Source organism: Tuber melanosporum (assembly GCF_000151645.1).
Source record: "Tuber melanosporum whole genome shotgun sequence assembly, scaffold_49, strain Mel28".
NCBI lineage: Eukaryota > Fungi > Ascomycota > Pezizomycetes > Pezizales > Tuberaceae > Tuber > Tuber melanosporum.
Window position 1 is genome coordinate 247,819 of NW_003299094.1, and position 13,932 is coordinate 261,750.

General features: G+C 48.9%; 1 protein-coding gene; it reads right to left on the minus strand.

The window, feature by feature from the left end:
* Nucleotides 1-11,709: 11,709 nt before the first annotated feature.
* Nucleotides 11,710-13,446, minus strand: GSTUM_00008623001 (uncharacterized protein; the record flags this gene model as incomplete). XM_002840170.2 has 7 exons in its annotated part: nucleotides 13,151-13,446; nucleotides 12,937-13,095; nucleotides 12,648-12,694; nucleotides 12,356-12,589; nucleotides 12,231-12,308; nucleotides 11,950-12,171; nucleotides 11,710-11,883 (listed from the first exon to the last, which is right to left on the minus strand). The coding sequence occupies exons 1-7, from the start codon at nucleotides 13,224-13,226 to the stop codon at nucleotides 11,710-11,712; spliced, it is 990 nt and encodes a 329-aa protein (XP_002840216.1). The 5' UTR covers nucleotides 13,227-13,446.
* Nucleotides 13,447-13,932: the final 486 nt, after the last annotated feature.

The window sequence follows — 13,932 nt, forward strand, 5'->3', positions numbered from 1 at the left end:
TTGGCCGTGTAAGCCCTCAGCGGAGCGGTGCCGTCTGGGAGGCTTGGCGCGTGTTCAGTGCGAATCAACCACCAAATCTAGGCGCCAATATTTGCCAAGCCTCGTTGAAGGCGCAGCCCCTCTTGAGGGAACGACAAACAACGCAACATGCCTCAAGAACTCGAATAAACGGGACTAGCGCCAAGACGTCGAAAATTCCCTCTCCGCATAGTGGCCAAAAAAACTGCGAAAATTGACCCCCGCCCCCTCCCTCAACTCCAGCTCAAGACGAAAATTCGCCGAACCTTATCAGTAAAAGGCAACTCTAACGCCCTAGCACAAGTGTTCGAGTACAAGTACAAGTACTGAGCACCATACTCGCATATACCAGTTATTCGGGTTTCTCAAATTTACAGTACCATGATAGGAACCGCAACTCCCCGGCTGATCACCGATCCTCTACGGTACCGTACCCGACATCATCCCGCCGAGGCTCCGGGGGCCAAGTTTAATACGGAGATTCAGGGCCCCCTCACACAACACCCCAACCACCACACCGTTTTTGTTTTTCTCGACGACCGCCGCGCTCTGCGAAAAAGGTGAAAGCACAAGTGTCAGACGCTTGGCCCTTTCGCTTGGCGGGAGGGAAAAACACCCCCCCCCGCCGGGGCGCCGTAACCTATACTCGAGTACTGGCGGCAGTTACGACAGGGCTGTGGGTGGGAGGTCAACCCTGTTGGCTTTTATGATAATGTGTGGTGCTGGGGGGGAGAAAAAATCCCCCCGAAATGTGCGCCGGAATTTGTGTCCCCCTCGTGCTACGGAGTTGGCCCCCACCCATCGTACACTTGATGAAGTGGGGCTTGCGGGGATTTTTTTGAGGGTATGATATCATGTTGTTGCTAGGGAGTGATGATTTTCGCGATTGATAGAGTGTGATAACGCTGGGACTGAAATCGTCTTTCGGTACTCTTTACGCCTCATAACGTCAGCACCACATACAGAACACAGATTTGAACCTGATGAGATAACATCCACAATCAAGTAAAAACAGAGGGGCTAGCTAAGAACTATTCTTGTTATCCCCGCTACACCACAATCATGGACAGTCACTCATTGTCTTGGGTGATATATCTGTTGCATCTTGGCATCGGCGCTGGTGCATGTTTTTGGTTCTTCCGGCACTATGCTGTGCCCGAAGGTTTATATTGGGAAAATTTTTTATTTATTTAAGTGTCAAAGGGCAGGGTTTGTTTGGTGTGGTGTGGATGGTCTACGATACATACCGGCACGGACGGGAGTTGTTTGTGTTCTTGATAGGAGTGCCGAACGTTCGAGATGTTTCTGAATGTGAGAGTGTCTCGGCGCCATGACTTGGCCGCAGCCAATATCATACCGTATCATTTTTGACAACGCTGGAAGGGCAAAGGGAAAAGACTTCTACCCTTTTCAGATGCTGGCTCTGGGTCAATGGCACTGATATCATATCATACGCGCGGAGAAGTTAACGTGGAGCAGCGCTCGAATATTTAACTAATAATACATCTGTATAAATGCTCCCAAGTCTTTGAAGAAGAAATCAAAACTCCGTTCGGGAATGCTCCAATGGAAATAAACAACAAGGGGAAACACCGCCCATTCATGACCATCTCGCCCTCCCCCCCATATTGCCCGGAATGCCTTTTTTCCTCCCCAACTGCCGCCGTTATGAGGGGGGGAAAAATGCCTAATATCAAACTTTTCTCTACCCATTCCGTTCCATTCCACCAATCCATCCCATACAAAGAAAATCGAGAAACAAACACAAAAAAAACTTTCTTCTCAGCTAGAGTGATACCCGAGTTACCTAAGCTGTTCATGTGGCGTAAGACGTGATAGGGAAACGACAGCAATAGTAATGGCAGGTATGACAAATGGAAAAAAAAAAAACGAAGAAAAAAAGAGAAGACAAATATCGAAAAATATAACAAGAAACAAAACGATAAATAACCATCCTCCGGGATCAGTCTCAACAAAGTGGCTCACCTCAGAGCCCTCTGTCTCGCAGACTCCTCATCCCCCACGGGAGTCGAGGGCCTGGACTTCTTGATAACGAACGACAAATGTGGAAGCAGGCCCCTCTTCGGACACTGCGTCTCAGCAATCAACTCGTCCACCTCCTCCCTGAGCAAATTCATCTCGTAGACTAAATCTGTGAGCCTGCCCAAGTCGGCGAAATTTCTCCTACAGGGACACGTGGGATTCCTGTCGACGATTCTGGCGTAGAGATGGGTCTGGTACTCATCAAGCACGTAGGTCGACAGCGACTCATTCCTAGGCATGAACAGGCGTGCGCTGAGTGTGTGCGAGATGACGAGTAAGTCGTTGCAGAGAGATGCTAGGAGTTTCAGTCTGAGCTTTTCTCCCTCCCCTCCACTCACCTTGGACATCGCGGGTTCGGAAGCATTCTCGCCAATGACGAGGACCATTGTGTCCACGACCTTCTCCAGTATGCGCTCGAAGCGCTCGTACGGCCAGTGACCAGCCAGGGAGACTTCGTACCTTGTTGCTGGAAGGAGTACCTTTGCGAAGTTGACGCGATGCCGGGCCTTCTCGGCCATGTCGTCGAAGCGTTCCCTCAGCATGGGGAATTCGCCACTTGCCTCTATAGCGAAAACTAGGTGGTGCAACCAGTCGAGGGAGTGTGAGAGCGCCTTCGCCAGTGCGCTGCGGGAGCGGAAGGGGAAGAGAGTTAGGTGCACGAACATTGCTATCACCACGCCCACAGGTAACGTCAGGATTCTGCGGGCTAAGGCGGAGGAGATGGGTCCGTGGTCCGGGAATATAGTCGCAACGCCTAGGATTATGTTGTATGCCAGTGCGAGCACTGTTCCGGCTTTAGTGAACTTGGGGTGCTGCACAAGGAAGCCGACTCCAAGACCTACGAGGGATGTGAGTGTTATGGAGACGTATATCACGCCTTGGCCCATCTGCACTACAAGGAAGGCTGCCAGCCCGCCCATTATTGCACCAGTAAGTTTCATCCCTGCGGTACGGAAAGTCATGCCTCGTGTCGTTTCCATCACCACCATGGCGGAAATGAGTGCCCACTGTACGCGCAGGTGCTCGTACCACATGTACCAGTCGGATATGTAAGCCGGCAGCGAGATAAGGCCCATGACAACAGCGAACTTGGTCCCGTATTTGATGTGCCGAGAGCTGCGGAACGCAAGGAGTCTGTCGGCGAGATAGATTCGGCAACGGTCTAGTGCCGATGTCGATTCAAGAAGCAAGACTAATCCATGGTCCCCTTCGCTCACCGCACGTCGAGCAGAATCGTCCTCCTCAATCAATTCCCCTGCCGTGTGTATGCCATCAGCTTTGGTCATGGGTGTTTTGGGCATCCTGGAGGAGGGAGGGGAGTGCTTACCAGTATAGAGTTTCCTAGGCGGGACAAGAGAAATTCTCCGCTTCTCGACACAATTAATTATTTGTGCAGTATCCTTGACGGTTTCCAACATGTCTAGAAGCACAGCGTTCACTTGATCCATGAATGCTGCGCCCTCTAGCTCGTGGGGTCCCGATATCGTCCGTAGCTCGACCTCGGCGGCGAGTTTCTCGCGGATATCATCGATCTTACTGGCGAACCTTTTGTACTCAATCGTGGAAGCGATCTCCTTGCCGTGGTAGAGCTCCTCGACGCGGACAATCATGATGTCGAAAAGATCGAAAACGCTAGCAAAAGCCAACTCGATCGCCCGCTTGGAGTTCATGAGATCTAACTTGGCCTCATCACAATGGGTCACGGTAGAGATGTCCAACTCTTTATCCGAGAGATCTTCGAAGCGGAAGTGGACACGAGTGTAGAGCCTGTGCCTTCTCCGCATTGCGGAATTGAAAGCTCTAGCTAAGGATAACATCCGAACAATTGACGCACTCAATGGGACAAACACCGCTGAGTCGACCCTCGTGAGCGATAATTCGTAGTTCGCCTCTTCGAGAGCAGCTGAAATCTTGACATGTGATTCCTTGAAGGCGGTAATATCAACCTCCTGACCGAAGCTAAACTCCATAGAATGCTGGACAGACTGCATCACGTTCTGGGCTTCCCGCAAGCCCGTAATGACGTCGTTGCGGAGCATGGATGAGTGATCTTCAGGCCAGAAGAGGAAGCAAACGACGAGAGAGACACAAGCGCCGAACACCATGGCGAAGAAGAAGTTGTGGAAACAAGCACCAAAGTGGTTGATACCGCGAATGAGGGCGAACATATTGACCACCATGATGAAATTGGTGGCGAGATATGCACGAGGATATTTAGACCGGACATACCCGCAGCCTACTGATAGGAATACAAGGGCGCTCCAGAGAAAGGCCCTGCGGCCGACGCCTATATCGTTCGTGTTCTTGGACTGGATCAAGCGGCCTAAGAGAAGTGTGATGTTCGCATATCCCAGCCCACACATAACACCCAATAGGCCTACGCCTGTAGATGCTAGCTGGCCACCAACTGTCTTGAGCGGGAAAAGATAGATTGCCTGTATATATTAACATACTTAGTAAAGAAAACATTGACTCCAAGAATTCAGAAAAACTCACGACAGTGCCCAGCAAGAATGGATTCTTTCCGAGGAACTTGGCAAAGAGCGGGGGGAGTGTAAATGCCACGGCCATCGTCAATGATAGTGAAACTTTAATAGCACGCTTATTACGTCTTGGTGAATCGAGAAGACTCCTGCACAGTCTTTGGAGCACCTGGTAGACATTGCAAAGATGCTGTTTCAGTCTCAAAACCATAGATACTACAACTGACTTTGTCATTGTGCAGTAGAACGCAGTGGCTGTCGTACCCTATTAGCTTCTTCTCCGAGATAACATATGAATAGAACCAGAGCTCACCTCAAAAAGAAAAAGGCTTGAAACTATGGCTCACACCCACAAACCGCACACGAATCCCAAAAGGAGAGGGGAATTGGTTAAGTGATCTGATAAATAGTCGTCGACCAATACTTAGAAATCGTGGAAATATATAAAAAAATGAAGATATCATGAACGATTGCTATATGTAAAAGCAGTAGAAATGATCCGAGAGCAAGAAAGACTAGAGGTGGGGGCTACTAGAGGTGGGGGGCTAGACTTTAGATATATAATTTCACTTGACTTATCCCAAGACAGTGGAATGTACTTCGAACGAATTCCAGCGGTAAGACTCGCGGTTGATTGATAGGAAACTGTCAAACACATGCCAGTACTGCGAGCCAGTAGTAAGCGAAAACGGAAGGGTCAAAGAGCTAGAGCCATACAGGTAGCCTATAGCGGCCCATCAATGCAAGACGAATCCTGCGCTCTATCTATGCCTGCAGCAGCAGTGCTTGTACCCGCAACTTCCTCATGTCAGGATTATCCCGTCACGCTTCAATTATACCGTATGGGTTAAGTTAGGGATCTTAGTTGGTTCCCTTGATTCAGGTTGTTTTCACCAATATCAAAAAAAAAAAGCCAAGCATTCGTTCATTCAGTTTGTCCATCTTGGAAGGAAGTTGCACCGGTGCCTAGAGCGTAAAGTACTGTGACGTTGCCTTACGGGTACAGCATTTCATGGACTGCCGTAAAGCCTCCTTTACCCATGTCGCCAGATTGAAGTCGCTCCCTTTTCGGTGGTGACGATGAGGACTGTTCCGGTATTCTGTCCCCAGCGCACAGCCCCGACTGTACCCCTGACGTCGATCAGGCGGCACAAGAGAATACGGCACTCTAGGCTATTGTATTCGTTGTTGTATTTGCTGAGGAAATTTTTTTTCCTTCCACTTGAGAAATGGCGGGAAGAAGGAGATGAAGAAAAAAAGTCTCAACCTATCATATCGAACATTGAGTGAGTGGATGTGTGTGGTCGTCAGGATTCTCGAACTTTGTTCAGTGAAAATGACGGTTGGTGGAATGGCAGACGGTAAAGAAACATCCCAGTCATCCATCTCATCATCCCTGCTAGGAATTCTTTTTTTTAACCACCCAACTGCGGTCCCATCCATGCGCACCGTATTATAAGAGTGGGTCACACCCCCTGCTCTCCTCTGCCTGGCAATCTCTTGCAGGGCGCCCGAGTAACTCATGCTGAATGACCCAAGCAGGGAAGTCTCAGCAACGAAACCTATGGTTAGAAAACAGACCGGCAAGGTGCCTCCATGCCTACCGCAGCCGCATCATCACAACAATCGCTAGTTTAACCTAAATCACGAACCAAGAACAAAGATTAAGTTCTTCGGGCCAACTACCGGTGCTCCGCAGTCTGGCCGTGTAGAAAACAGCAAGGGAGCTTATTATACTCGAATAAGTGCAGTACCCGCTCTCGGCACTTAGGCACCTTGCACACTGCACGCCTGCCGTACCATTAACTTCTTCTCGCTAGCCCTTTTTGGGAGAGAATTAACCTTCTACTTGTAGCACATCCCCTCGCAATATCATACGTCCCCCCATTGGGGGTTTAGATTGGGCTGGTTATAACGCCCACGATACGGTACGCCTTTGTCCTCTTTTCTGGAATTGTGGGATATGATGCACAATTGGGAGTCGGGCATGCGACGCGGGGGAGTTCTGCTATCGTAAGAACCCGAATAAACAGACCATGTGCTATCATATGTAGTCCAAGATTTCCGCCTCTGGAAAAGGGGCGAAAAACATACCAAAAAACCTGCTACCCGAGACAAATAAAAAAGCAAAATAAACGCTAGACCTTACTAGGAGAGGCAACTCAAACGTCCTAGCACTCTCCAAGTATCTGTCTGTCTTGCGGGGGGGAAGACCTTCGAATCTGAAATCCGGAAATCTGTGACGTGGATCTCAGGACTTTGGCAGAAGCAGCCTGGCCTCTTCCTCCCCCATCTCAAAAAACCATAATATCAATCCCGCGCCAGAACATACCACATTATCCAGATGTCATCAGAACGAGCAATTCATGGGTAGGGTATCGTACCGGTATGCAAGACAGAAGTTCAATTGTTCCCTGCGGGCCTGGACTAACTCATTCAATCAATTGCTAAGCTTTGCAATCCCAGCCCGACCGCTCGGGTGCTGCCGTAATCGCTTCCACGTACCAATGTTCCACCTACATATGACAGATAGTCCAGACGCTCGTGTAAAGTCCTGAGATCCGCCCGTGTACGAGGGGCGGAGAAATATGACGAGGTACAGCCTACGCGAAAATGTGCTCGTTTAGGAAATAATCCACAGGTGATCAATCAACATGCATCTGATCCCGCCCGAAACTACTCGAGTATTGTTGCCGGGATATCCAGAGAACGATCTCTGAGAGCTGGTTTTTGTTTTTGTTTTTTCCTTCTGCGGGGAGGGGGGATTATCTATGGTATATTGCACTTGTAATGTCCGTTTAATAAACCATTTGCAGAATATAGATCGAGGAGGGATTACCGTTTGTTCCCGAACTGTTCACTTTTCTTTCCCACCTTCTATTCTGGCACACTCTGTGACTTGAAGGAGTGATTTTTTTCGATCCCTTTCTTTGCCCCCAAAGTCCGCACTGCTTTGGTGTGCTTTGGGGAATAGTGTTTATGGTAGCTGAAAGGGAAGAACAACTTGTGGCGAAAACGTTTCGATTGTTGTAACCTCACCAATAAGAGATATTCAGGTTGCGAGCCCATCTCTTCTCAAGGTTCATTTCAACCTGATACCGGTATCATAAGAACTCGAATAATCAGAGCATGTGTTAGGACGTTGGAGTTGCCTCTCCTGGTAAGGTCTGGCGTTTTTTCTTTCTTTTTTATTTGTCTCGGCAAGCGGATCTTTCGGTGCGTTCTCCGCCCCCTTTCCGGAGGAGGAAATTTTGGACTACAAAGCACATGATCCGTTTATTCGAGTTCATACTTGTACAGTACAGTGTACTCGAGTACGGCAGTTAGGTAGTTACTGTAGCAGATAATTCGGAACAGGTCAAGGGATGGGAGAAGGGTAGCCAATTGTAGGTAGTAAGGTAGGGGGTGCTATAGTAGATTAATGACTAGAGAGAATAAAGTCTGTAAAAAAATTAAAAAAAATAGGTTTGTGAGAAAGGATCTCACAGCTTTGAGGGGTATCACCACATCTTAGAGGTGCTTATGGAGAAAATACAAGTACAAATTCAATGCTTTAGCTTGGGAAAACTTTAAATCGCAAAAGAAGTGTTTTCCCTCCTCAATTTATCCCTCCCAACTTGCACCTCCTCATGGTCATCTCCCAGCCTCCACCGGGGAGCAATCTTACCCGACGGTTTATAGTCACCATCTTGGCGATTTCGCAAGTACAGTACCCCTTAACTTAGTGCTTCGTGTTCTGGGCGCAAGAGATCTCCACAGATTTCTTGGACGAAGGAAGAGCAAAAGTGGACGCCAAGGATGGTGACTTTGGAAGAGTGAGATGAGATCTATCCGAAGGCTTGCTTGCGAACGGCCCGCTCACCCCCAGCCACCGTGGCACCACCGGTGCCTTTGTCCTCCTTGATCGCTAAGACTTGACTTGTCTAAACTCCGGGTTACTGTACTAGTACGGTATTTTATAGAGTCTTTATTTCTTCGGCAAGCGAGCTCGTCATGTGGGAGCTTACCTAGGCCGAAAGGCAAGTCCATGGACATCCACTCTTCACAAGAAGGATACCCAAGCCTTTAGCTTATAAGAAACAGAAAATGGGACAACTGCTCTGTGAATGCCAGCCGATTTAAACTGCTTCATTGGCACCAACTTCTTTGAGGCTCAAGAGGTATCGGATTCCCAGTCCCTCTCCAATCGTGGTTTGTAACCTTACGTGAGTGACATCCGTGCGTGAGACATCACACTCGGACAGGTCAGGGCTACACTGCGAGCAAATACGATACCGAAAAACTCTTGAAACCCACAGTCTCCCCCAGCCCTGTAATCGCCAGATCCGAGACAAGAGCTCCTGGGAATGATTAGCGTTATCCTGGCATAAGATCGGCTCGCCGGATGTTTTGGACCTCGTGAATTGATATCTACAATTGTTAAAACTAAATCTATAGTGTGCTGGCGGGCTGATTTCAACGGTGATCTGGCAGCGGATTTCAAGAGTTTTTATGGTAACATGGATATCGCTACAACCCTTGGCCTCTTTCTGACGCTTGATAGCAAAACACGCCTGTGGGTCGGTGTCGGGTGAGAAGTGCTGAGAGGCTATGTCAAGGTCAGAGCCTCAAAATAGGGTTCGCACGGGACCAAATCTGAAGCAATATGTGCCATCCAACATGTGGAACCCAAGTCTGGGAACAGCCTCAAATACTCGCTGTCCGAGGTGTCTAAACACATTCGCAGTTAATCGTTATAGGTTTGCTTGACAGGATCCGAATCGTCAAGTATCTCTAGTAAATCCGGGGCGTCGTCTGCTGCCTCCACCCACCGCGAAGGTAGTGGGAAACAAAGGAGCAAGAGCAAATCGGTGTTCTGAGAGTCCTGGCGACGAAAAAGCGCACCGAGGAGGGGACGGGCGTGGGGGGAACACCCTCCCTCCCAGATGAGCAAGCAGCAAGCCCCCGCGAGAGCCTCCCAGAAGCCCATCTACCCCGGGTCAAAACATTGCATATCGCTGACGTGCCCTAACCTTTGTGCCACCACCGAATCTGGCAGCCTTGGATCAACGTTACCCAAACGTATCCCTCCACACAAACGAAATATCATACAAAAAGAAGCAAAAAGGAAAAAGAAAAATACTACCGCACACTAAACTCAGTTCCTCCGGTGAAGGGAAGGGGGGAGAGGGGGCCCTACACTAGTAGGTAATTCGCATCAAGCTTTTTAACGTGCTATCTCCCGTGTGTACCAGAAGTCTCGAGAGACGTGGTTTAAACTCGGTTCTGGCTGTTGCGCCTCAGATCGCAGTGGACCGTGCAGGTCTTTTGTAACCAGAGATAAAGCAAGTACGGGTAGTGCTCGAAGAGTGAGCATGGAAATGGCGGAAAATATCCCCGGATGGATCTGCCTTGCTTTCTTTTGTTTGGGTGAGTAGGAAGAGTTATGAGTATGATAGAGTATGGGGCGAGGAAGGGTTATGAAGGTTCAATTAGTGGAGGGTGTGGTGCGGTATGATACTCGTAAGCTCACCTCCGTGTGGGGGTGGGGGGTATTAGTCGATTGCGTGGCTGGAGTGGGGGGCAGCCTGTCATGGATGATCACTCGATGTTTGTGGCGAATTTGATGTTGTAATAAGCTCAGATACGCTCTCAGAGAACAGTAGTATTTTGATGACTTCAGCTCGAACGACTCCAATAACCCTTGGAGAAACCGAAGGCAAAGGCCTACAGGTAATGCCTGAGCGTATAAAGAAGGCAGTAATGACCGCATACATCATCAGAAGAAACCAGTTTCTCTCATCTTCAGACCTTAACACAACATTGCCCCCACACCAGTATTCGCCTTCAGAGCCAAAGGGAATAAAGATACAGATACAAGCAACTTATGCGACATATCCGCAGCCGAGTAATCGGGAACCAACCCAAAGCGCCGCATTACCAAAACGAATGAAACCTAATATAAAGGAACGATAAAGGGCGAGGGTGATGTGTGTGGGATAGATAACGAAAAGCTTTGTAGACAACAACAGGCAATATAATATTCAAAATTTGGTGTTTATCCGCTGTACGCACTGGGTCTCTTTTGGCTCCTAGTTCTTTTCCCGGCTGGTCTTTTGTTCATTGCTATTCTCTCTCTCTCTCTCTCTCTCTCCCGTCTTCATTCTCTTCTTGGAAGTGGTTATGTAAACCCGCTCATCTTCCGGTTGTATATCATACAACCAAGTTTATTTTCTCTCCGGAGTCGCCGCATAACCACAATTAGACGTTTAGTATCACACCATGAAACAATTCAGCGGGAAAGGAGGGGGGTGGGGGGACCAGGCGCCCTAGAATCCAGCCAACTGCCAAACCGCCCCAAATAGTAGCCCCATACGGCAGCCCCCGATGGGTTACTCGAAACAAGTAACGAAACCCAGAGAGGAACCGGCGAGCCACTGACCATTCAACAGCAGCCTCTTATTTCTACCCTCACCATCGTCAGCATCGAGCATGAGCGTAACGCACCTTACAAATGCGTAATCTTCCTACGCAATCCCGAGCATGATACGCCCCTGCAGGGGTGATAGAAATCTCTCTTTGGCAGTGATTCCAGTTCCGGTCGCCTGGGGATTGCATACTGGTGTTCGTGGTGCTTTCTCGACCCTTGTATTAATTTAATTTTGCATCCTCCTCTTTTCCTCCGTCTTTCGTTCTCGGCCTTCTCTGTCCGCAGGAGTGCCTTTCCCTACACCTCACAACCCGGCAGACCCCCCCCCCTCTCTAAACCGCGTTCGGTTCTGAGCACGTGTGGTTGGCGGTTCACTTAGTATTTACATAAATGTTCCGGGCTCTATCATGATGTGTTTCTGAATGAAAGGAAACCTAGCTTATATAGTGGTTGCCGTCTGGGGGGAAAAATCTATAGCGATTTTTTCCTGCGGGTCTTGGGAGGTCAGTATTGGGTGGGCAATAGGATATGAAATTTGGGATTTTTTTTTTGCTGCGTGGCTGTAAAAAGAGGAACTTGGGCTGATGGGTAAAAAGTCAAATGTTCATATGGCTGGCTTATTAAAGCATTGTGTGTAGGATCGTAGCTTATTTTTAAATAAAAACTTATTTGAGACATATCGGGCAGGTAGAGATAAGGAAGGGTTCATATCAGAGGAGATGCCTTATTTGCGCATGAGGTAGTGGGGATAGTGATTTATTTCCCAGGTCTTTCGGACGCCGCCTCCTCCATCGGGACGGGAGACCACTTAGCATCTCCCCAGCGATCGCTCGTCAACCCACCGCTCCCCGGATGAATCCACCCTCTCTCCAGCTGCCGCTCATAGCTCACCATCCGCAATCTCTCACTCTCGGCAGGTGTAAGACGCAACTGCTCGACCCGTTAGCCTTCGAACATGCTTAAATTATATATAATATTTTTCAAAGAATCGCATACATATATCTCGGCAGCGAGGTAGTGGACCACTGCGGCTACCCACAGTGATGTGCCAAACGTCAATCTGAAGGCAACGCTCGCGTTCTCATCCTCCATATTGTCCCCGCCTAAGCTTGCACGAATCGGGATGAGAGTGCCCGGACTTGATTTGCATGTCGGGTAGTCTATATCAAAGCGGGTAGAATTGGAGACGATCGCGGATAATTCATCGCAGTTAAGCAACTTTTCAAAAGTTAGTTGGTTGGGGAAAGGAGGAACAGAGGTGCCGGCCGGAGAATTACCCCGTGATAGGAGCCTATAACAGTGACCGAAATAGCGCTAATAATCATTAAAATCCTCATGGTGATTATAGAACCCATCTAAAACTCTGATTAGCGGCGAACACGGGGCTAGCTGTCAAGCTCACATAGATCATTGTCCGTAGCATCCACGCCCTATGTTGCTCGATTTGTAGTCTCTTGATGTTGTAGTAGGCCAACGAACTCGACGTCAATGTCAAGAAAGAGAGCACAAACACCCCTGCTTGTGTCTCCACTGTCCCGCCAAATGACCTACGAGCTATGGCTAAAGCTGCCCCAGTGGAAACCCACAAAAGTAGGAGGAATATATAGCCATCTATCCGATGAAGTAGAAGCGCTTTCTGATTTCCGTTAGTATAAATGCTTGCTGTAGGTTGTGATACTCGAAGACTAGCATACCTTGCGGATTATGGGAAGGAATTGGAATACACCGATAATCCCACATGCTATTGTTTCGGTCAGTCCAGGAAGGTTTGACTGCAGTGAGAACTCGGATGGAAGATAAATGAGTAGGACGTTGTAGTTGCCCCTCCTAGTCAGACGATGTACATATCCTTTTGTTTTGTCTCAACTGAGGACCGAGGTTGCGGTGTTCCCACCCCCGCATAACCGAGAAGGGCAACTCAACCGTCCTAGCACATCTTCCATTCGAGCTCCTACGGTAACGGATCGAGATAGTTGAACGTACGCAGGATACAGCCTAGATGGATCTTCAAGCAGGTATTGTAAAGATTTTGACTGAACCAATACCATTCCCCAGTCGCAAGACTGTCCTCGAGGACTTGGTCTGAGAGGTATTGGAAGCGGGCCAAGGAAAACCCTAGCATTACGCCTCCGAAAATCACCCCTATTCATTATCAGCTGTGAAAACAGAACTCGGCTTAGAAGAAAGAGACACATACATAGTGGAAAATTGTACATTTTTGCAAAGCCAAGAGCGGCGACCACTCTTTGATATCGAGAGTGCTGGCTAGACATCTTGTGAGAATTATACCTAATGAAACACTAGTATTCGGGAAGGTGCGCGTGAATTTGCTTGTATCTGTATCGCGAAATAGAAAGAAGCATGTGTGACCCCAGAGTGTCTTCAGGGAGAGCCTGATATATAATCGTTTCTTCCTACGAGGCTGGAGGGTTGAGGTTGAAAGCAGCCTACCATGAACTATCGGCAACGTCACGGCACAAGGGCCACTTCACCAGCAAACCGGGCATTATGATCATTCACAAATCCCTATCAATGCCAACCATGAAAAACGGGGTATCGTGCTGTACCACTTGTGTCACCGCGTGTCGAGGTTGTGATATAATTCGTCGGCGGACCGATGTCGGTGTAATTATTTTGCCGCTCGCTCGCTAGACGTGAACGAGTCGTCGGGCTCCCAGCAGGGGGATATGTGAGGCACATTATACTTGTAGCGGCGCAAGTGGAGTACCACACTCCTCGTATCAAGCCGCTGCATCATTCACATGGAGGTGGAGGGACGTCTGCCTGTCGCGCTGAGCTCCCCCATTCCCTCTCCGCTTCGGCACGTGCCCCCAACAATCGCACGATGAAGCGAGTTGCTCAAAGGGAAATCTTGGAACGCCAAAGGCAGAGAGGCGGAATATCCCTGCTAGGCTGAAGGTGCTAAACCGCCTTGGAGGATCGTGCTCGAGCACTCCTGCCACCCCCTCACTTTCGAGG